Source organism: Stegodyphus dumicola, chromosome 2 (assembly GCF_044657685.1).
Source record: "Stegodyphus dumicola isolate Sdum_Otavi_A_Nest chromosome 2, ASM4465768v1".
Taxonomy (NCBI): Eukaryota; Metazoa; Arthropoda; class Arachnida; order Araneae; family Eresidae; genus Stegodyphus; species Stegodyphus dumicola.
In genome coordinates, this window is record NC_140769.1 from 100,723,661 (window position 1) to 100,749,681 (window position 26,021).

Sequence of the window (26,021 nt, forward strand, 5' to 3'; positions counted from 1 at the left end):
TCTTATGTATCTGAATACTTATTATATACCTTTTCATAAAGTCTTCTGGAGTTTCTCTCAATATTCAAATTATATAAAAAAAAAATAAATAAATAAAAAATATAAATAAATAAGATTAGCAACTTTTGCACATTTTTAAATTATTATTATTGAGAAAATTATCCATGAATTAAATTTTTTAGCCTAACTCATTTTTAGCTAGCAAATGATATGTTGACTCAAAAGTTATTTTGTTGCATATAAAAATTAATTAAATTGTGCTTAATAATTCTAATCTAATGATTTAGTTTTTTTGCAAATATTAAATATATGTGCAACTTTATTTTAAAATTTTCTTTAAAAAATAGGTTTATTTCATTAATAATATTTATTTATTTACTTTTTCTTATTTTCAGCTGGTTCAGATTCAACATCTCAAATTATAGAAGGTACTGTTGTATACCTTATCGAATTATTTCGAGACTGTAACATGATAGGCCAGAAGCAATCACTTGAACTTCGTCGTACATTTGGAGTTTGCCCGAAAGAATCTATTTCCAAAGCATTTTCTATTTCTAAGAAACTCATTGAAAGTTTAAAAGATGATATACAAGAAACCTTCATCTACAGTGGTTTTCCTAAAAATGATGAAGGTTTGTTATCTGAAGAATTTGGTTCCAAGATTAAATTTGTTGATCTTCAGCCACTTGATGAAAGTTATTTCCGTGTTCCTTTGATGGACATTGAAGATGAAGAGAAAGAGGATGCTTTTAAAAAATTTAGCTTTAAATTTGAAGGTACATCAAATGTTATTAGGAAGGAGTCTGCACCAGTAAAAACTTCTGTTGTTCCATGCAAGAAATATGACCAACAGTGGTTAGAAATATCATTAAAAGATTCAGCAAGTGAAAATTTGTCTTCAGCTGAGCTAGCTTTATCTGTTTCACAGCTCTTAAAATCTGATAAATCCAATGAAGAGTTACAAAATGAAGTGAGTGAGTTTGCTTTCTGTGCTGACAAAATTAATATCAGAAACCTATTAAACTGACATATTACAGTGCTGTTACATGTTACAGGTTCATTGAGATCTTCTCAAATGACAACTCTGAATGAGTAGCAAGAAATGTAAAATTTATTATAATTAACAAAAGTACACACCCAGTTGCCAAAAGGGTGTGTTAAATTTTTTTTATACTGTCGCAGAGCTTGCAGTCAGTCTACCAGTCTGCTTTACACTCATGCCTACTGACCTCCCTTTTTTTTTTGTCTTTTTAGCTTTATTATTAAACATAATTTTCTTTGCACTTATGCCATATGCAATTCCACAGCAAAATTAAAAAAAATTAAAAGCAGCATAGACGTATGCATTTAGAATCCCTGATGTAGTGATAGTGATAGTGACGGAGGACGTGGCCACCACCCCTTTACTATTAAGTTAATTAGCATATAGGGCCACGTCTGTCCTTATACAGAGTAAAGCCAGAGAGGCCACATGGGAGGCTTGCACAAGGCGCCCAAACCCAACGCCTGGACCATCCGGTTGGCAGTTCCGCGAACCAAATGCCACCGGGTAGACACCCGTCCAAAGTGCCTGGGTCCAGTGATTTTGAATCTTCAAGAATAGCATTGTACATGGCTAAACTAGGGCAGATATACATTAGTAGTTATTTACATGCTTCTGTTAATACATATTTGCTGACATGCAATCCAGCACTGTTACATACATATACTTTCTAAATACCTACATGACATTTCCTTAATTTGCTTTGGAATAATAAGACAGAGCTAGTATATACACCTAGCACAATAAAGATAAAAATAATAATAATAATAATAATAACATACATTAGGACACGCTTGCCCACACTATATATACACATCGCAGACATACCTAGAGTACTTATGCTTGAATGATACTGATTTACATTGAAATTTGCTGACATACTGACCAGTTATATTTACACATGGCATAAGTCTGGACCCATGTCCATTAGCTTATCAATTATATGAGTAATTTTGTTGGTCTGGTGTCGCTGCTTGACCATAAATCTGTTGAATGCCTCCCTGTTCGTCTGCGGAAGTTTTCATGCACACTTTTTTACCCCCCATCTTATCTCAGTTTATCATATCAATGTTCTGTTTTCTTACTAAGATGGCTTTGCAAAACTTTATCTTTTTATTATTAGCATTTTTTGTGTTTACTTTATTTATTAAATATCACATTCTTAGCTCTTACATTCATTTCAGCAGCAAGATCACAAAATATTTAAAAATAGCATATGTTTACAATTTCCGATAGAACAGATTTGCTAGAGATAAAAGTTTTTATTCCATACAGTGTTGCCATTGCTTGTTTTGGAATTTTTGAGTGTGTTAATCACTTTTAAGTTTTTCAAAGTATGAAATAGATAATAAAACAAATTCAAAATTTGGGCTTTCAGGTGACCATGTTCAGATAGAGGACTATGTTATTCAGAACTGGATGCCTCTAGGTAATAGTTTTTTTCCATAGTGCAAGAAACATTCATACGTTCATGCAGATTCTTCATTATTTAATTTCTTTAAATATAATATAGGGCAATAATATTCGGTGGCAACAATTTGAAAAGTGATACATCGTTTATAGTAACTCAACGCAAAAAGTCATTTCAAGATTAATATTCCATTCTGGACTAATGTTCCTTTAGGGCTAATAACAGCTGTAAAGAACTCAAGAACAATGATTAGAATACAATGACCTCTTAACTCTGAGAAACATCATAGATTACCATTATTGCTCACAGAGTAAACTGATATATCAAGTGATTTCAAAAACACAGTCTGGTTAATACTGTTTAAACTATAGTCTGTCTGAATTCACACAGATCTGACGAACTACTGACTGACTGCAAGTTATCGGAATTATCTTTAAATGGTTTTGTCTAGCTTCTTGGAATCAGGAAATATCACTTCTAGTTTCAAAAATGCATCTTCCCAAAACTTCAAAAAGATTTCCAGCCTGGTGACTAAAGTGTCTATTAAGGCACATCAGAAGAATTTCTGCCTATATCTAAAGTTCTACTTGAGTATTTTCATAATTTCAGCTTTTGGAAACAAAAGAACAAAATCTGTACTTCTATATAACAGGCATAGTCAAACTGCAGTTTCCCCCCCTTAACTGCAGCTTTTGAGCATATGAGTCTTTTTTGCTTAAGTGCGACTTACTTGCATTAAACGATAGTTTTATTTATGAAATACAGTTTACTTCTGATGTATTTCTTTTCTAATTTAACTTTTTAAATTACATGTGCATAATAATTTAATGAATTATTTAAATGCCCACTTCAGAGCAGTTTAAAAAAATACAAATAGGGTTAAACCTTACTTTAAAACACCCAGTTTATAGCGAACCTTTGCATGTAACAGCATGAATATTTTAGTTTTATCCAACTTCCTATAATGTTATTTTATATGTTTATAGTGAACCTCTAAAAGTATGAAAACCTGATATAATGGACTTATATCTATCTTCAATTAAAACTTTTTTGTATTTTCCAGAATTTCTGGAAGTAGAAAATTACTTATCCTTAAAATCATTCATGTTTAGCCTATTAAGACAGTTTAAAACAGCTTTACATTGCTGTCTTTGTAGCCTCATCCTTAGCTTTCTTCATAGTCTAAATAAAAGCTATTTGTTACAGATGTAATATCTAATTCAGTACTTACATACTACCACAATTACTTTGGTGCAATTTGGTGATTTTTTACTGATTAAAAGATAAAAGTTACATAGGGGATGCAAGTGGGTGGTTTAAGATTTCCAAACTGTCTATTTTTATTGATATGGGGAAAAAAAAAAAAAAAAAAACATACTTTAGCATTTAGAAATACAAATTTGTATTATTAAATAAGGATTATGTGATGTATTAAAAAAACAGAATATTTACACAGCAATCTGTTTTTGGTTAGAAAAACATTAGAGACGTTAGAGAATTGCAGTGATTTGGCTTATTGAAACCTTGGCAGCAATAGCAATTGAGGAAATGCATTTCCCAATTTTCCTGTTAGAAAATTTTCAGCAAAATTCTGTATTCTTGTAGAAATTTCATAACAGTTTCTTCCATTGCTTGCAAATTCCACAAGCTCATATTTTAAAGTTAAGACAAAAAATATCACATTATAAAAATTATAGAAACCTTTTGGACTTGGAATGCATAAAAAAAAATTACAAAATGGCATTTTTTTTAAACTGAAAGATTGTTATGAGGGTATTTGCTGGAAGAATAGCTATGTGCATGGATGCCAGAGTTTGGCACATTCTGAAAATTTGTCAAATTCTACTAAGGTGGTTGCACTAAAGCGTAAATATCTCCAATTCTTAAAAAATTTGGGAACACAATAGTTATACCTTAAGACAGCAGTTTTGCAGGCTGGCTGCATGTCCCCTTTTCCCCAAAGGAATATTACACAGCCTGTGAACACATTTCCTGTAAATTAATTAGCATTAGTATGAGAACAATTTGAAGGAAAAGTTTGATATTTTAATAACTTGGAGCCAATTTTATATTATTTTCATTATCAATGAAATGAAGGTGAGGAATGCCCCAGAAAATCTACAATTAGAGGCAATTAATTTACTCTGTGATGTAAATCTTATTAAAAGATTTAAATCTTATTAAAGATTTTGTTCACTTTTATTGGCACTTGTTGAAAGATAAATATTGTCAGTTATGAATTTTTGTGATAAGAATAATTGCTTTGTTTAGAGTGCTTTTATATGAGAAAATGTTTTTCCTGAATTTGAAAAAAAGTGTAAGAAAAGAATCAAATTCACCAGCGAGCATCTGCAATTCATGAGATAGTTTCTAATAATTTTTCTCCAAGATTACGAACTTTATTAAAATTAAAACCCCATGAGTTGTTGTAGTTAGTAGTATTAAGAAATAAAGAAGTTTGGTTAATTTTAATATTAAAATAAATGACAGTCTGAAAATTTAATGTTTAGTTGTCAGTATATTTTAATTAAAAATTTTAACTAACAGAAACTTCTTACAGATCCCAAACTTTTGATTTCAAACCAAAAATAAGTATGAATTTTAATTTTGTTCAATGATTATTATTACATTCTGTGTATGTTTTAAAAAGTATTTAGTAAGTAAAACTTCAAATTTAGTTAAAAACACTTTGTTCTGTTAAGAAAAACCTTCTAATATTGTCAAAAAAAAAAAAAAATGTTTATTCCACCTCTAGAGTGCTTTCAGATAATGCATATAGCCTGCACACAGTTTCAGTTTGAGTTTGCTGCCCTTGGAGATCTTATTGTATCAAAAAAAAAAAAAAATAATCATTCATAATTACAAATACTAAATCACTAAAATTGCAACACCATGAAGGAAAGCAAATAAAAAAAAAGTATTTGTTGAAAGTAAACAGTATGGCAGGAAGATAAAATGATTAAATTTGTAAGCGGTTTGGGGGTTTACTGTGGTGTGAAATTAGTAGAAACAGCTGCCACCCTTGGCATCTAAAACAGCCCTTACCTGGTTAAGCATGGAGTCGAACTAGACTTAAATGACAGAAACAGGCAACTTATTCCATGCTGCTTTAAGTCTTTGCCACACTTTATCAACCTTATTAGCTGGAGACGGGTGGCGGAACAGTCTCAGCAACCCATGACCAGATGTTTTCAATGGGTGACAGATCTGGAAACTGTGCAGGCCAGGTCAGCAGTCGAATACCCTGTGTATTGAGGAAAATCAGATCACCACGTGCAGTGTGTGGTTTTGCATTATCTTTTTGGAAGAAGGCTTTTGGCTGGCCTCGAAGATAGAGCACAACCACTGGACATAAGATGTCAGAAATGTACCGATCTGCATTTAAATTACCGTCGATCTGAACTAGAGATGTGCATGGCGTGCACCCAATGGCTGCCCAAACCATTACTCCAGGTGCAGGGCCCCTATGCTATTCAATATCAATTGAATGCAAGCAGGTGATGTGCAGTCTCCTCTGAGCCTTCAGACACATATATGCCCATTAGAATACAGTGGGGTAACAAGCATAACTGCCATCCGGAGCAAAATACCTTTTTGGCACCCCCTAAAAAAACACAGTAATATAATGTATAAAATATATTCATAATAAGAAAGTAAAGCAAATAATAATAAAATACTGAATCTGCCACAAAAACTCTAAAATACATTAAGAATAGTCACTGCCTACACTAGCATTGGATTCGGAAATAATCTGTTTCAGTGTGAAAAATCAGATATACGATGATCTAGAATTAGTTAAAAAGATATTATTTATTTTACGTATTTATATAATAGTTTTTAAAAAAAGTATAATTTTTAAACAAGTAAAAGTTTAATATTATATTATAGATAAGTAGGTATATTTATTAATAATATTATAATACATTAATACATAGTATGTATACATTTTTCTTGTCTTAGATGAAGCAAATTTATCAGTGACTTCATGAAAGTCGATCATTTCAAATTTTTCTCATTCCACATTTAAAACTGCTAGATAACTTAGGGGATCTTGATCCCATTATATTCTATTGATTGTAAATATGTGAAAATTTATTTTAATTTGCTGAACGAACGTTCATAGCTAAGCATTTGATAATGAAATAGTAAGGAGTACTTGAAGTGTTACTCTTAGGTTTGGAAAAACATTTCCTCCATAGATCTGTAATGGAGTTTTTAGTTTCTTTTCTACTGCGGAGTAACATCTTGCAGTCAAATTCATTGCTCAAAACATTTAGGGGATATTGTGAGTTCGGTATGAAATAACCATATAATCGACAACCTTTTTAACAAAAGGAAATAGAAGAGATTATAAAGGAAAATTATAACGTTTACTAAGTTGGGAATATGCAAATTTAGTCTGTGACGTCGAAAACTATACGTTTTTTAGATAAGGAGTAAAGAATGACCTGCAGCATTTCTTTTGTAGGAGGAGATTAAAAACAATTGACACGCATTGTATGCTTTGTAGCAGTGAAGTATACGATGTCTTAGCAAGATGACTTAGTTGAATCGGTCGTTTACAGGAGAGTCAAACGCAATCTATTGTAGCGGAAGTGTTAGAAGTTTCCTAAAATGTCATTTCCAGACTATGGAATAGGTTTTTTTTTTTACATATGGCAGGCACTTGCCTATAACGACATTGGCCACTACTAAGGCCAGAAGTAATACAGGCCAGCATCGCCCAGGGCTCAAATTTAGGTCCTCTCTTGTACCTGATTTATGCAATGGAGTTCTCGCTTTTTGATGATAACATTAACTTCATCACAGCATTTTATGCTGATGAAACAGCCATTCTGTCCTGTTCCTTAAATCCTGACAATGCAATTAAATGCATACAGGAGCATATGCAAGAAATTGAGAAATGGTGTCATACCTGGAGAACCTGTATCAATGCTACCAAATCACAGCTTTTGCTTATTGTACAACATAGAAGGAAAAACGTACACACTGAACTCGCAATAATTAATGGTAAAATTCTGAAAGTTAGCAAAGCAACTTATTTGGGTGTGCAATTTAATACAACACTCACCTGGAACCCCCATATATCATCTGCTGTCGGCAAAGCAACTGATATTACTCGCAAACTCTATCCAATCATCAATGCATCCTCAAAGCTTGATCTCGCATGGAAAAAGCATATTTATACATCAATTCTTCGCCCTGTACTCACGTATGCTTCACCGGCCTGGTGTACCGCATCTAAGTCTGATTTCAAAAAACTCCAAACATTCCAAAATACCTTCCTTCGAAAAATCATGGGAGCATCCTGGTTCATCTGTAACGAGGATTTACTCAAAGATCTTAAAATCAAAGCTATAAAAACTCGCATTGGAAAGATTAACAATAACTTTTTCAACAAAGCGACGACACAGTTCTATTTGCCGATAACTTTACGTATGAACTCTTAGAAGATGATTTCAGCCTCCGCCCATATGCTACCCATCTGTTCACATTTGACATCTGATTCCTTTCGTTTGCACAATCACTTCTTATTTCACATATTTTCATAATCATAAAGGCCTAAGGGGCATTTTCTGTTTCATGTACAGATATTGCCCACAAATATCTTACACAGGACATATTATGACACCCCCACATCCCCATATTCTTGCAACACAGTAATACAGGCAAGGGGCTATATTTTTCTCCCCCATCTAGTTCACCCATTAGTAGCAATTCAAATAAGGTCTCATATGTGTGGAATCCCCATTAAGGGGCACCTAAGGTGCTGGTAAGAGCACGATGAAGTTTGCGCTGAGACAAGCCTAAGTCACAGTATCACAAGGCCAGAAGTGGTAGCCATTTTATTGTGCTGGCACCTAATAGGTGGCCACTGTTAACTCCTATGAAGGAACGGACAATTTACACACATGCCTTCTCTGGGATTCGAACCCAGGCCCTTTGGTATCGCAGTCAGGCTTCCGTAACCACTATACCATCTGGGCGGCTTGGAATACTTTTTTGGAAATTGAATATGTTTGAGAAATTTGGAACAAGGTTGTGTTATCATTTTAAAATAAAAAGTGGAAGCTATATGTGCATTTTGTTTTAAAAAAAATTAAATATCTCTATTTTAGAAAAATAAAGTGCTCAGAAAGAATGTTTTGTATGGGGAGATATTTGGTTGATGTACTGCAAACATTTTATTACACATTTTCTCAGACAAATCAAGAAAATAAATAAATAATTATATTACAGTGATTATTAATTTTAAATATATTTTCCAGAAATCAATCAAAATAGAAACTGAAATTTTAAGGATAATCTTGTTTGGAGACCATTTGGCACCCGGGGCATCATACACCCCCTCAGTACGCCACTGTCAGAATACTGCACGAAGATCGTCTGAAAAGACGACGTTGTGCCACTCCTGTATCCAGCTTTGTTGTTTGGTGCACCAGAGTCGCCATCTCTCTCTGTGCTGCATTGTCAAGGGAAGCCTAAGTAATGGCTATCATGTTAAGTCCATGTGGCTGCAAACGTTGATGCACCATATGAGTGGATACTTGGCATGCTGGAAATATGCCCATTTTAAATTTCCTGTCTAATGGTCCATGATATGGTTGTACAGTTTTGCATGGCTGATCTCACAATATGTCTGTCCTCTCAGGCATTAGTCATAGGAGGGCATTAAGATCCTGCATGCCATTCAATATGACCCTCAGCAACCCATGGATTCCATATTCGCATGACAGTGGTTGGATGTTGACCAGTGCAAGGGGCAATATCATGGAACGATAATCCACACTCTGAATAGGCAATAATCCTAGCTCTATAGCATTCTGACACTTGCTGGTAAGCATTTCTTCTTATTATTTAAGACCATGATATTCTGAGCAAACTTCGACCCCACAAAGTGCTTTCCGAATGAGAAATCCATTATACAGCCTTTCTTTTATGCAATGCTTCTGATGTTGCTTCTCCCTCCTGCGTTGTCTAAATCGGCTGAAATACTAATTATTTGCATATTCCAACCTCTTCTTCCTCTCATGTGATTTTGACGTTCATCAGATCATTCCTGGTGTTGCAATTTTTAATGGCCAGCAGTCTACATATTTTAAAGTGAGGAAAAAGTCTGATTTATGACTTTTATACTAAGATATTTGTCATATAAAATACTAACAGATGGTGTAGAGGCTGAAAAAAAGAACAAAAACTAAATTTAATAATTCTGTGCTATGTTAATTGAAATTATCCTTTAATATAATCTCTTTAAAGAATTTAAAGTTTATACTCACTTCTTTTGATAAATGTGGCAATGCTAATCAGATTTATTTTTTCTATAATTCATCAGTCAATGTGTACACTTTTTTATGTGAGAACTGATTTTTGTTACGCAGATATAACAAACTACTAGATAGCTACAAGCTTGCTGTAATTTAGGTTAAAATAACATGCCGAATAATGGTTATTGGAGAAGTCAAACAACAAAAATCACTATTATATTAGTAAATTTTCGCAGGACTAGTTTTGATGGTTTAACTACAAAACCATCACTTTCTGTCCCTTGAAATTCATTATATGAGGGTTTGACTGTAATTCTGTTTCTGCAATGCAAAGGTCATTTAAAAAATAATGCTGTTTAATCCCTCGTTCTTTGGCTTTATAGTGAAGCCTTGATTTATAAATTTCTTTTCTGAAAGTCATTCATAAATACACTTGCTTGTAAACTGAAACAGGAATTAATGCAAGATGAGTTAATTTGTTCTTGGACTAGAGGAGACTGCTTATTTAAGGTAATACTTTGTGCACAAGTTCATAACCCAAAACAAATTGAAATCATGAACTATAAGAAAAGAAACACAATAATAAACAGATAAAGTAAACTAAAAGTGAATTTAATAATTACCTCTACAAAGGAGACAACATAAATGGAAAATGACAGGAAATGTATTATTGCTCACATGCTAAATTTCCATAATAATACTGGGTTTTTTTAATTGTCTTTAAAAGGCATCTGCTTTTACTTACTCTTTGTCTCTAAATGCAACTTAGCACTGCTTGAAACACATTGAACTTCTATTTCACTCAAATTTTATTGTGCGATTTTTTTATTGCCTCTATTTTGAAATGTTTATAAAGTGAGATATGGCATTGTCATTGAATAGCTTGGTACTATATCATGGTGATATCATCATGTGAAAATTTTGCATCTTTTTTATACAAATTTCATGTATTAGAGAATTAGGGTAAATTTTCTTTCATTCTCTTCTTCTGAAGACATTTCTTCCCCAATCACCTTTTGTTGTTGCTTTTGAAGTTACTGTAATTTTTTCTTGTTGAGCTCATTTTTATGTTCCTCTAGTAACTTTGCATCTTCATTATTAACATTCCAGCCTGTGGTATTGGCTAGAGATAGTATATCACAAGTAGCTAAAACAAAAAAAATCCGAAGTCTGAAAGTCTGCGCTTTCAACTCAGTCTGGAGATAATTTCCTCCAGGCTGATGATCCAGGAAGTTTGTTGCTAACGTACTTCTTAATGAAAGTTAAGCAACTCAGAATATTAAAATGATGTTTCCAGAAAGTCCAGAATGTTAATTCTGTATTGTATTTGGTCTCAAAATACCTTTAAAAATTATGTTGCCAACTTTTGCATTCATAATTTGAGACATCTTCATTGTCCGATCATTTCTTGTTCAGATAATTTGTTCACAAATCAAATTGCTTATAAGTGAGTTGTTTGTAATCCAAGGTTCTACTGTATTTCGCTTCATTTCTCCTTAGAGTCCTTCTATGGTTTCCTCTGGCTTGAAGATTTGCTGTTCTTTGTAGCTGCACTTTCCTTTAAGTCTTCAAATGGGTGGGCCTGTGTAAGCTAGAAAAGACACAATTCATGCTGAGGCTCCTTCAAATTTGAGAAGTATTTGAGATCTGAGGAGAACCACATACAGATTTAATGGTGGTTGAGATAAATCTTCTCACTCCTACTCGGTCAACAAATCTATCACGATGTACGTTAACATTCAAAGTGCCCATTCCAAACATCACTAAGCAAGTTGGTGAGTTTTTAAGCATCATTTGGCATAAGTTTGGCAACTGTTCACAATAATATGCTGCAACCACATTTTTACATGAAACTGTTATTTTTAGCTATCTTAGAGAGATCATAAGTTACTTTCTCGATGATTGTAAGTGTTGAAATTTTGGGGTTTGTTGGGAGGATGGATTTTTATACTGGATAGATAGAGTTGTGAGGTTTCATGTCTGTAAAAGGAATTTTCAGTTGAATCTTGCAGTAGTTTCAAATCGGTATATCACTGGAAAAAACTTTTCTGAACAGAAAGTTTCTTTCTTCTGTTTTTCTGAGCAGAAGAAGTAAAAGTTCTCATTTGTAACATTTTACCACTTGGGAAATTTATCTCCCAAATCCTGAAATATGGCCCCTACTCTCATGAAGTTTGGCCTCCTCTGCTATATAAGAAATAAACAAAGTTGTACAAAATATGTGGTCACAAATTCAATTGCACAAAAATACAACCTAAATTTTTTCTTAAAATATCCATATTAATCTTATATAGTATAACCAGTAGATATAAGTTATATTACATTTTTGAAAAAAATGTTATTCCTTTTTTTGTTTTTGCTGTTATTTTTAACTTTTATATAATATTGCTTTCATACCAAAGTTTAAAATTAAATGTTACCTTTTTTAAGCTGTTTGATCTCCTTGGATATGAAAGATTTGAACTTATACAAGATATTTTGAAACACAGAAATGAGATAATATTCTCAAAAGTTATTGAAGCTAACAACATAAAAGAACCATCAGTTATTGAAAAACGTCCATCGTATATGACTCAAGTTGTAATTCAGGTATTCATTTTTGATAGTTTTATTCTTAATACATATCTTTATTTGCTCCCCTTTTTGACTTATTATTATTACTTTTGGTAATTTATAACAAACTTGCATTTGTCAAATGATATTATTTTGATGACTGTACTTTTTAGAAAAATGGGAGTTGCATTTTTTATTACCTTTGAATTAAGTGAAAAACATAATTGGTTGTTTTCATTTTTTTTTATCCTGTTACCACTCAATTAAATGATTAATATGATTGTTATAGAAGAAGTGGAAATGTGTATAGTTTTTTTTTGGGGGGGAAAGGCAGATTTTCTTTGGAGCTCATGGACAGGGTGATCTTTTTTAAAGTGCCAGTGTTTGGAGCGCCCTGTTGCGCGATCTAATAGCCGAAATGGCATCAAACTTGATATATTTAGACTATTCAAGACATGGGAAAAAGGATTCCATTAAAAAAATATTTAGTTCCAAAAATCGCCACTAGGGCATTTTGTGTTGCTGCTGTAGCTTACAATAATGAGAATTAGCATAAAACACGGGTATCAAAGAAAAATGCAAATGTTGTGCGATGACTACGCCAGTAATAGGGGCTATAAAAGCAAGTAGTAGACAGCTCTGACAAATAATCTCAGCTGAAGTAAACGAGCTCCAGTGGACATGCCTCTCACGTTACCGGAACATGAGTTACTGGTGAAGCTGTATTACATGAATCAATGGAATGTATCTGCAGCTCTTCGGGAATTTCGAACCAGAAAAAAATTATGAAAGGAGCCTTTATCGCTGAATGGTCTTAAGAAAATGATTAAGAAGTTCGAGGATACGGGGTCACTGACCATTCGCACTGGGAGAGGACGTAAACCAGTATCAGAAGATGTAATAACTGATGTGGCTACTGCAATTGTCGAAGGATCGCAGGGAACCATTGCTGGTACTAGCAGCGCCCGGGGTGTAGCTCGACAATTGGACATGAATTATTCCATTGAGCAGTTTGAAGAGTTTTGCTGCGCATTTTTGGATTTTAGCCCTACAAAATCAGCCGCTTGCACAAACTGTAACCAAGTGATTATGATAAGCGAGTGCCATTCGCTCTATCATTTCTTGCCAGGGTAGAAATTGATGATGCTTACCCATGGCACATCCTATGGGGAGATGAGTGCTATTTTTATCTCAATGGGTCCGTAAACACACAAAATAGCCGAATTTTGGCTTCTGAGTAGCCCCACACCGTGCATGAAATCCCATTAAATTCCCGAAAAGTCACTGTTTGGTGTGGTTTCACAGCCAAATTCGTAATTGGGCCATTCTTTTTTGAGACCATCACTCCAACAAGACCCCAAACGTGCACCATAAATGCAGAAAGATACCACGAAATGCTACGAACGTTTGTTATTCCACAACTCGAGCAAAGAAACCGTCTCCAACAGACAATGTTTATGAAGGATGGTGCTCTGCCACACATTAGTAATAAGGTAAAGCAGCTGTTGCGCCAAAACTTCACTGATGATAGAGTCATAATTCACAGTTTTCCAGTTGCATGGCTGCATCGTTCCTCTGACCTCACGCCATGCGATTTTTTGGCTCTGAGGTTATTTAAAATCTCAAGTTTATGTTGGTGGAGTATCAAATTTGTCTATTCTAAAGACAACATAACAAAAACAGTGCGGAATATTCCTCATGATATGTTGCATATGGCTGTGGAAAACCTTGTGCACAGAATGCACTGTGTTATTTCTGAGAACGGTGCTCTTATTGAATGTGGTCTAATTCTTCACCAGGGAAGTTAATGTAGTAAATAAACATCAATAATTTAATTGTACGATTGTATGTCTTGATGTCCCATGTTTTGATTAATCTAAAGACCAAGTTTGGTGCCATTTCGGCTATTAGATTGCACTCCACACACTGTCACTTTAAAAAAGATCACCCTGTATATTGGCTTTAACAAGCTCACATATATTTATTCTTTCAATAATAAATAAATTTTAAATGCATGTTCATAAATCCAGTCTCTTCAGTGTCACTGACTAATCAGAGTAATTTTATGTTAAATATTTAGTTCAAATTGTTTAGTAGTTCTACGTCAAAATGCTTAACAAAAATCAGAACTTAAAAAAAATAAAACTTAATTCACCCTAAAAAGTAAATAATGTATTATATTTTTTGCATATTTATTAAAAATTATTAAAAAAATTATTAGTGCCACTTAAATGGTGATTGAAACTATAGAATATGGTAAATATAATGTTGTAGTCTACTCCTGATTAACTAGGGATAGAATTTTGTCTTGCTGATTAACTTGGCTTCACCTATTAAGAAAAGAAAAAAAAAAAGAACAAAAAAAATTTTTTGATTGTGAAATGATAGAACAATTACTATCATGAACTATCATTATAAAAGGGAGGTCTTTGTGTTCATTTAATATACATGTAAGTAAATGACAAAAATCTCCAGATTAAATGGCTTAAAAATAGAAGTAAATTGTTAATAGTATTTTCTAGTTAATTATAATATGAGTTATCTCCTTTTCCTGTGTTTTTTAATTGTTCTTGGATTAAAGGTGATTTGGGGGTCTCTGGGCATTGTCTGCAGTATTATCCTAATTAATGTTAATCATATGTTAAAATAATTCAAATATACCATATTTTCCACCCTGTAAGATGTCATCTAAATATTCAGTAATTTTAGATATATTTGCCCTATAAGTTGACCCTCTTAATTATTAATAGGTGATTTAAGTTTTTGATCTTTGCTAGCAGAAAAGCTGAAACTGTTGTAAACACACTTAAAAAAATTAGGCATTTATTTATTTATTTTTTAATGTAGAGGATCAGTATCAGTTTTCAGAAAACTGAGAGAAAATTAATTTGTATTCAATTTAAAAATCCCATTCAGATATTGAATAGGATGTGTACAATGGTATAGTAACAGCAGTAGAAGATAAAAAGGAAGCATTCTGTTTCAAAGAAAAATAAATGAATTTCAATTTGTGCCTATGATTTAAAGGAAAGTGAATGAGAAAATTAAGTTTTACCCACAGAAATTTATTTTTTAACATATTTAAATAACATAGATAACAACCATTATTTTTTTCCTTTATAAAATTTGTATTTAATATTTTACTTAGAATAATAAATATGTATAATTGTTTTTATTAAATATAATAATCATTAGTAAATATAAAAAGAAGTCATTACTAATTTCTATACCCAGCATATAAGTGGATTAGTTTTTCTTGGAAGTATATTTTTACCTGAATGTATACTTGCACATTTGAAAATATGAAGTATTTCTTTCAGTATATTCATTTGAGAGCATTGGTAAAGATAAATTAGAATTTTTTTACATTGAACAGTATCTTCAGTTATAAAAAATTTTTATGTTCATCATTATGTTTCTTGATATATTTTATTTCATTTTTATATCTGAAATGTAAGTCTTTCCTTCATAGTCTGAAACTGAGAAACTGCTTTCTAAGCAAATACGGAAAGATGAAAAACGCATACAGCGTGATCAGAACAGAGGTATAGAAGAGAATCCAGGAATTTTAAATCCTCAGCGCCTAAAGCAGTTAAGGTATTTTCAACATTTCTGTTGTAGCCATTGGAAATCATAGTTTTCCTTATTCATAATTTGATTAATTTCATTAATGTAAATTAATCCCTTTGAATGAAAGTATTCCATTAATTTTATATTAAAAGAAATGTTAAGACTTAAGTAAAAATAAGTGCTTTTTCATTCTTTCATCAGAAAAATCATTGGAAAGATATTGATGATTGTTACTTGTGTTAAATTTGATGCACGATTCCCTGAAGAATTAAATTTACATGTTGAAAATCATTTTTTCTTGTAAACATAGAATAAAAAGTGAATAATAAAAAAGTGGAAGAATGGGTTTAATTTTTAGTTTGTTAAAAGAATAATGAAGAAACAAATTTTCAAAACGAGTGAAATGATTTAAGTTTTGCCAAAAATCCCAAAGAAAGGAAGTATTAATGAATTATATTTTATTGTTATATAGCCTCCCCCTCCTCCCTAAAAAAACAACAACTTATTTTTACACTCCAAAATCTAGTTTTCAACTGTATGTTTTCACTTATATTAGTGTAGAAAATATGCTTTTAAATAGCTGTGTTTCTGTACCTCCTTAAATTATGATTGTGTTTCATCATAATTTCTTGGATTTTACTTAGCATTGTATTGAATGCATTGTCAGCAAGAAAATGTTTGAGAGTAATAATTATTGTAGGTTTTATAAGAAAATGTTAAATGATAATTTCATTTTTGTTAAAAATATTCTACTTTCGTTGTTATTATTGCCATAAAAAGTCTCTGCCAGAAAAAACATGGAGCAGTATTAAATACATATTCCTATCTTATTTTTGTATTTCACTTGTATATTTATAATACTCAAATATCAGACCTACCAGCTCTCACGACTTAGGCAGCAAGCTGTTAATTGTGGACCGCAATTCTGCCAACACAATTTGCAGCATATTTTTCCATTCTCTTATTCCTTAAATTTCTCATGACTTTCATTAGCTCAGTTTGAATGACCCCTAAAAAAAAAAAAAAAAAAAAAAAAATAAAAAAAGAGAGAGAGAGAGAGAGAGAGAGCGAAAAGAAAAGAAAAAATGTCAACTGCTACCACTATGTATGTAGGAGTAGATATGTCTAAAAATGACATGATCTACTTCTTGGCATCAAGTGCAGCTGCAGATCATCTGCTGCATGTTAGCCAGTGAGCACAAAGGAAGATCATAACGGCCCTTTGAAACACTTGTAGTCATTGGGTATTTTTGAAGCGGGACAACATGAAAAATGTGCAATGCTCTCGCCGGGACTCGCCTGGACGCCTATTCTATGATCACTGGGTCCGTCTACTACTTGAGCGAACAATATTGACTCAAAAAAAAACGTCTTCAACTTAACGGAGAAAGGCTATTCTGTGGTCCTCAGTTGATGGGTGGGTCTATTTGATTTTATTGAAAGGGAACAAGGCTTCAAGGAGCTTTAGACCAATCACAGTACAGATGAGTGACGAAATTTATAGCGCGCACTGGCTGAAGTTCTAGGAATATTCTCCCATTATTGCACAAACTCACACGCTGCATTGTAGTTCGCAAAAATGGCAAAAACAATATTATGACCAAAACACAGCAGAATATGCTGCTGTGTTATGTGGAGGAAAATCCTGTTTTTTAAGGAGAAAGTTAACGCAGGAATTTAGGGCTAAGAAATTAAGAGAGATGTGGGATACCATGAAAGCAACGGTAAATAGATAAGAGTAAACAAATTAAGCTTACTTAAAACTTTTTAGAAATAAGCAATTTTAATTATTTAAATTTATAATATGATTAATTTACATTGCAATGTAATTGCAAACTAAGTTTTTTTTTATTTTAAAATGTTTTTCATTCTTACATTAAAACTGTGTTTTCATGCAATTTATTTTACAGTTAATATTAGAAAATATTTCTTTTAGTAAGGAATTCGAAATATTTAATTTTTCTTCCTTTCTTTTATTTTCTCTTTCTATGAAAATTATTTCATTCAGGAAAAGCAATAAAATTAAGCATAAAATTCATATATTCATTACAGTATGGCTGATTGCTGTTGCGTTCAGTTATCACACATGCAGCAAAATGTTTTTTTTTAAATAATTTATCCTATAATTAACATGATAGAAAATAATTTTTCAATATAAAATATATTTAAATATTCTTCCTTCTCAAAAGATTTTATTCTATGAAAATAATTAAAAGATGGTAATATTATTTTCACAATGGAAGTACTAAAGTAAAAATAACCAATGTAAGTCTCCTGCAGTTGAATAAGTCCTTGTCGAACCAGCATTTTAACACTTTGACACATTGAATAGAAAACTGCAATAATAATCAATATCTTTTACAATATAAAAATGAGAACTCTACTATGAGCATTTAATTCCTATTTATTATTTTTTTTTTAATTTGCAAACAAACAATTATTTTTTAATACTAATAGATTACAAAAGTACTATTTCATGAAGAAACCCTCAGTCTTATAGCATTGTTACTTTATAACATAATATAATAATAATGCAGTATAATTCTGCTAATAAGCCAACCAGTGGAGTCGCTGAACGCCGGTAGTTCGTTCCGAGGTTTGAATCCCGCGAACAGGTTGGTTGCATCAGCGTTTTCATGGCTTTCCCCATCTGTAACATGTATGTGAGCCAGTTTCCTTCAGATAGTCTTCCCTTACAGACCAGTTTCAAATCATAATAAAATTACATAAGATTTTATATTACGCCCAAAGGGGCATTTTTTTAACATTTCGCGTGTTACCTTTATTTATTAAATATCTTGTTCTCTCACTTAAACCATAAAATTCAATTCAACAGTAATATCTTATATAATTTAAAAACAGCATATCTTTAGAATTTCCGATACACAGTCTCAAGCGCTAGAGATAAAAATTTTTTAGATTGATTTTTCCTCCCTTTTTTTTTTCCTTTTTTTTTTTTTTTTTCGTTCAGTGTTGCCATTGCTCGCTTTGAAATCATTGAGCTTCTTAATCAAAAACTCATAAATGTTTTACAAAATATAAAATAGATATTAAAACAAATACCCAGTTTCAAAATTGGGCTTCCAGATGCCTATATTCGGGTGAGGATTACGTTATTCAAAATTTGATGGCTCTAGGTCAGTTATGCGAGAAACATTCATACATTTATGCAGATTCTTCATTATTTAATTTCTTTAAATATAGTACATTGCGATAATAATTGAAGGCAACAATTTGAAAAGTGAAATGCAATTTATAGTGAAATGCCACAAAATGACAAAACGAAATTAATAGCCCTTCTGGGCTAAGGCCCTTTGGGCTAAAATTTATTTTTAAAAGTATCACACTAATGGTAATACTACTACTGAAAAAATATTATAAAACTACTTTATACTTTTTTTTTTTTTCATTTTTATTTGACAGTAGTGAGAATTTCGCGTAATAATGAACAATATTCCTTATTGTGTTCACAATATTATTCGTAAGGTATTCCACTGTTATATTTTAAAGTAAACTTTCTTCTTGCTGTACATAAATCAAGTAGACGCTTCTTGGATGTCTATATTATTATTAACTGAAGAAGAATTATGTGCTAGATAAATACTTAATATCTTCTACATTTTTAAACTGTATAATTACAATATTTATATTTATAATTTCAGAAAAAGTATAAATAACCAAAATAACTATAAATTTTGGCAATCTGAAATATGCAATGAAAACATCTTCTGGCACAGCAAAGGCATCAACATATTTTCTATAAATTCGCTTCCAATTCAGAGATCTATGATCATATTCTTTGTTTAAATATGAAAAAATTAGTGATGAAAACACATGCAAAGCCATTGTCTATTTAGAACGTCAACTGCACAAGCCTGATTGATGATGGGGCAACACTTTTCCCCGTGCTTCTGACGACTTCCGCACTCACAGAATATGGGATGTGCACAGACCTGTTTTTTTTAGCAGCGACATCTGGTGGCCTACAAACTGCTGCCGACTCTTGGAGTGTAGAATAGGCATCCTGAACCTTTCAAATACACGGAGTGTGCTAACCATTACACCATGAAGGCATGCAGAAAGGGCAGCCCTTTTTAAAGGGCAACTGGGGATTAAGGGATCCAGTCGCCAAATCCTGGTGGAGAAGAATCATTATCCATCACCTTTTATAGTTCAGGCACCACTGTAGAGACAGAATTTTTCGATGTGTGGAAACTGAAGACATCCACAATGCCCTCACCGGGGCTCAAACCTGGACCTCTTGAATATGCACCGAGTGTGCTAACCGTTACACCACGAAAACATGCAGAAAGGATGAAGAAAATACCCTATACATTCTTGTGTAAGAAAAAAAACTTCAACTGTTAAAGAAATGAGTGTGAAAGATAAATCTTCAGTTATTACTTGCATTCAAATAGCTCATTTCTGCCTTTCTGGAATGTAAGTGATAATACCGATTTAAAACTGTACATGACTCTTGTCATTGTTGCTTGCAGCTTCAGAAATAGAGTACAGCTTGTGTCCTTACTTTGAAAAAGATTCTACAGACTTTCACATAGCAAAGCTAATTATTAAAACTTTCAAGACAAATAGAATTTCTTTGGCTATCTGTTTAACTCTTTGTATAGACAATGCATCACTAATGGTAGGCTTGAAGACTGGTATTACAGAAATCTGGGGGGGGGGAGGAACTCAAATTTGCAGATTATGGAGTGTATCTGTCTACTTTTAAATTTAGCAGCTGAGAATAGGTGCAGCTTTTACCATTAAATGTAGATGAATTCATTGTTGATGTTTATCAACATCAGCAGTCAATTCATCTACATTTATTGGTAAAGAATTCTACACAGAAGAAGAATAAAAAGTTCTGAAAGGGAAGAAAAATGTAAACAACATCAACAGCTGTGTAGTACTGAACTAAGAAAAGTTCTTAAATATGTATGTATGCATTGATCATCTTTAGCTTGTGTTTTAACTTGTATTAACAAAAATAGTGGTGGCAATTGCTGAGAAAAAAATTGTGATACTTCTTTCTCAAATGAAGCAAAATCTGCCACTGTTGTTAACAATAAATTAAAATATTATTTTCTGTATTGGATTAAAATATTTTCTGTAAAATGTTTCAAATAGTAAAAATATGTTTGATACTTGTGTATTTTTGTATTAATTGCATATAAAACTTGAAGATTGTTTTTAGATAGTATTTATAATTTCTTATTTAAGAAAAGAAATTCGTATTTGTATATTTTTAATGTTTAAAAATGACTTTTGTCAGAAAAAAAATTACGATTTCTTAAAAAAAAAAAAAAAAACCTTTTAAAACTTAAACTTTTTTAGCATGTGTGAAACATATGTACATTTTCTGTTGCCTTCTTTTACATAGAGAAGAAGCCTTAATCACTGCTCATAACACTCCTTTGTTTCATCATGCATCTGCATCATCTACAGTGTATGAAACTGCTACTTATCCTAATGTATATGATATGAATGCTAAAACTAAAATGACAGCATCTTTTATAAGTGGGCGGAAAGTAAGTAGATTTTTTCCTAATATTTTCAAGAATAATGTTAAAATACATATTTAAATTATAATATATCTTATTTTGGTTTTATATATAAATTTATAATATATTAAACTTAAAAATATCTTTGAAAAATATATGCAGTTTCTGAAATGATTGAAATTAATTATTGTAATTGTATCAAATTTTATATTTTAAGCCTCATTATGACTTCTTTTAACTGTTTAGAAATATGCCAACTGTTAGAGATTTTCTGTAGTTGCTGATATTGATCCACCATTTTAGAAATAGAGATGTGATAAAAAATTGCTATGGAAGATACCAAGTTTGAATCACTTGACTGCTCTATGCGAGTGAACAAAAGTGGAAGGTCAAAGCTTACATTTATGGTGTCATAATCTTATCATCTTAAATGATCTGTTTTCTGTCTTAAATCATCACTCAGTATGTCATATCAACTCAAGTTGTTGTGCTGGCATCATATGCATATATTACATGAGCCATGTCATGTTTTAGTTCATTATGCAAAAAAAAAAAAGGAGGGAGGGACAGGTCTCCATCTCCAGTTCTAATAGGCCGATTAACAAAATTCAACTTGTATTTTTCATGTCTCGAAAGCGCGATTTAGGATATGTATTGGATTTATATATAGCATTGTTGTTAGATTTATATATAGCATTGTTATTAGATTTATATATAGCATTGTTATTAGATTTATATATAGCATAGTTCTAATATAGGTATTTTGACTCAAAATCGGACTTTTTCTGAAATAACATGCCAATTTTTTTTCCATATTTCAATTCTATGACACAAATTATACCAATCTGCCAAGTTTTGTAAAAATTGCACAAGTAGTTCTTAAAAAATTATGTCCTCAATGTTATTGAATTTTTATTCAAATTCAATTAACATTATTATATTTATTAATATATATATATTTTTATTAAACTTACTTGATTTCTTCTTCTAGAATTTGAAATTTAGGTTCATTCCAGATACAATTCGCCCATATTTTATGATTTATGTTTAAATAATTTTTATAATATTTTTTAATTATAACCTCTAAAATTTTTGCCAGATGTATTTCTGAGAACACTTGCAAAAAATTACAATTTTTTAATCAAAATTTCTTAAGATATACGTGAATTTACATAGTCGTGTGTTTTGAAATTTGGCATATTTGTTACAAGCAATAATAATGCCAAATGTGGTGTATGCACTATGTTAAAATTATTTGAAATAGTGAACAGTGACTTTTTTCCTCTTGTTTACAATGAAAAAAAGGAAAGGAAAATAGGTTGCTCCAAATAATATTTAGGCATAATCTGAATCGTAGAATCGAAATATGAAAAAACTTGGCATGTTATTACAGAAAAGTCCGATTTTGTTTCAAAATAAATATATTAGAACAGTGCTGTGTATAAATCTAACATATATCCTAAGTCGTCCTTTTGAGACATGAAATTTCTTCAGTCGGCCCAGTAAAACAGGAGATATAGAACTGTCCTTTTTTTCTTTTGCACAGTGTACATCACTTGCTGAAACTGTAAACAAATGTATATGATTATCACATGTATTTTTATTTAAAAATGTGGCAATATTATTGTTATTATTGCATTAGTTGTTAATGGTAGTTCATATTTCAATATGAATTTTCTAAAATTGGGTAAATTTTAACAATAAGCTACATAGAAAATGCTGCAAGAGTGGGACTTAGTGATGGAAAGGTGCATCAGCCTGAGCAAGCATCACAGTATTTTACATCATATTATAGTGCATGAAATTTACTATTTTTTACTGAAAATGATAATTTAAACTTTGGTTTACTGAAAATTAACATAATCAATAATTTATTTTAAATTAACAGAATTCAACACCATAATTTTGCCATCCGTTAAAGTGGTAAAGAGTCTTGCATATTTATATCTCACACAATTTCAGTATTTTCGAATATTTAAAGTTTTGACATTAAAAATAAGAGAAAACGTTTTTTAATCTAAATTTTTATGATAGAACATTTGAATTCCACTGTTTGCACAACTTACTCTGCATGTGGATCTAAACCTCACTAAAATTTTGAAACGTGAGTACTCACTGGTAATGCCTTTTATTATGTTAATATGATAATTGAATAGTTTGAAGTTTTAGAACATTTCTTTTCTAATGAAAATGCTAACTTTTTGCAATTGATGGTTTCTTAACTCTAAGATGCAGAAAATTCTGTATGTTAACTTTACCTTTTTTTTTCCTTCAGTAAACACCCTTTCACTTTTTGTGTCCACTAATGTGTCTCTTCTAAAACAAATTCCCAAAATGCATGTAATTTTGAGAAAACTTTTAACTTATGTAAGAGATCTAATAGTAAGGTTTTGATGCATCAGTTTTCAATGTTAATTTTAATAGAACTGAAAAAACCTTTTAAAATGTATAATCCTGACCTGGTAACTGGTGCTAAGACATTTGGGAGGGGAGAATTACAGCTTCACAGATAGTCAGTTTGATTCCAGTTTAGAGAATTTTACAAAGTGCACTGTTATTACATCAGCAAGAAAATGCCCATCAACAGTAAGTATCTGAAGCATGCAGAAGTTAAGTTTTTTTTTTTTTTTTTTTTTTTTTTTTTTTTTTAAAAGAAGAAAGGTTTCATTTTCTTTTGTTCAATTTTTCAAAATCCTGCCTATTGATGTTCACCAATGGGAAACTGAATATGAAACTTACCAATTTACTAATTTTTTTTATGAAGTTCTTGCTGCTCTTCAAGTCAATTTAGTGTGGTGCAATATTTCAAAATCACAAAAGGAAAGTCTGCAAAGATATGGAAAATTTAGCAACGTAACGTTGACTCTTTTAATAGAACCTCGCAGTAATGCACAGACTTCAGATTTCTATGAAAGAATCAAATTCAGTTGAGATCCATTTTATGCACAGCCACACTGAATGCATTGCTGTGAAGAGTTGGTTGCAGTGAAACATGCAACAAATATCTATGTCTGCCTGAACTGATATATTCTGAACTGAACTTCATATTTCAGGGAGAATAACATGGAAAAATGCATCTCAGTTTTCCATTCTCTTTAATCTTTGTTTCTTACAAAATTGTCTAATATCCATTTTATGATGTGGAATCCTTTCCTGTAGTCTGATGTATTTAGTTAAATATTAATACTAATCTTCCTTAAATCTTGACATCTGTATGTTTAATACGAGCATGGAAATGTCTTAGTTTTTATTATAACATGAAAAGATGGGAGTGGCTAATGTTAGAGAATAACTTTCAGCATTTGTAAAGCTAAAGCTCATTTGTTATGGAAAATTTAATAACCCATAACTGAGCCCATGAGGTAGAAGAAGATTTCAGTTATGTTTCAGCTGAGTAGCATTCTTCAATGATGTCCTGCACACAAATGTCTACTAATCATTTTGGGAAACTGCTGTTTACTTTTTCGAAGTAAAATATGGGGCAAGGTCCTTGATTTAATGATTATTCTATGTATTTATGCTAACCAAAATTGTAATAATTAATTAGCTCATGCTAATAAAAAATAAGAACAAAAACATGGGGAAAACCATAAAACTGCAAAGATCTTTTGTTATTTTATGATCTATCTGATTCAGGTTTATATCGTAAACCAGAATAAAATAATCTTATAAAAGAAAAATGCTATTAAATAGGGAATTACATAAAATTTATGGAAAAGGGTTATGATTGATCAGTAGTTTGGTATTTGTTCAAATACCAGAAGATTATATTTCTGGTACTTTAATGAACAGAAAAGAAATATGAATTTAAAAAATGAGAATAATTTTGAGCAGTTAGAGTAAATTTTATAACTGTTTCTTCCAAAAACTTAATTTTTATCCAAGAAAGAAAAACATGACATAACTGAATGATAATATTGAAATGGAAAAATGAGCGAAAATCTAATATTTTTAGTTTGAAAAGAGCGAGAGCTATAGAATGTATGAAATTTTTAAAAAATAATAAAAAAAAACTGAAATAAGGTAATCTTGTACTCAGATTTTCTGTGTATATTGTTTCTGATTTTGTAAGTTTTTTTAAATTAAAAAGTAGCATTTTTTTCATTCATTTTTAGCTGCAAAGAAACTTTTACCAGTCACTAAACTCTGATTCTAGTCTGTTCAAAATTTTATGAAGAGAGAATAAGGTTTCGAAAATTAAAATTAATATTCCTTTTAATTCTTTTCCTCTTCTTCAGTTAGTGGTAATTTTTTTTTTTAATTAAAGAACTAGTGTAGACTTGGTTTATATTTTAAATTCCTCACTTCTTTTAATGATTCCCCCCCCCCTCCATCAAGTTTCTCGTAAATCTGAAAACAGTGTTGGTTTATGCATTTTTCCAAATTTTTCTTTCCGGGTAATTCTTGCAAAAATCAGTATTTTGTATACAGTAGAATCCCAATTGTCTGAGGGAATGGAGTAGTAATGCTACTCTGGATAGTTTAAAATTTATTTAAAATGTAAATAAAAAAGTTTTTGCTTGGGCTACAGGACAGAAATGGAAATACCTAACAAAATACATAGTCCAGAGTCTCCAGTGGTGGGATTAGTGGGCATTCTCCAGTGTACATCTCTTAGTAATATTTTCTAAAATTTAATTAGGCATTTTTAAAGTTTAATGCTGAAATGCCTT

The 26,021-nt window shown here is 31.4% G+C and overlaps 1 protein-coding gene across 1 annotated transcript in view; it reads left to right on the forward strand.

Annotated features, from left to right (window-relative positions):
* Positions 1-26,021, forward strand: part of obe (activating signal cointegrator 1 complex subunit obelus) — a 231,708-nt gene that overhangs the window by 30,062 nt on the left and 175,625 nt on the right. Inside the window, exons 4-7 of the mRNA XM_085810960.1 lie at positions 396-970; positions 12,152-12,310; positions 15,747-15,871; positions 21,228-21,375. Of these exons, the coding sequence (XP_085667086.1) occupies positions 396-970; positions 12,152-12,310; positions 15,747-15,871; positions 21,228-21,375 (1,007 nt within the window). The remainder of the gene's footprint in view (positions 1-395; positions 971-12,151; positions 12,311-15,746; positions 15,872-21,227; positions 21,376-26,021) is intronic.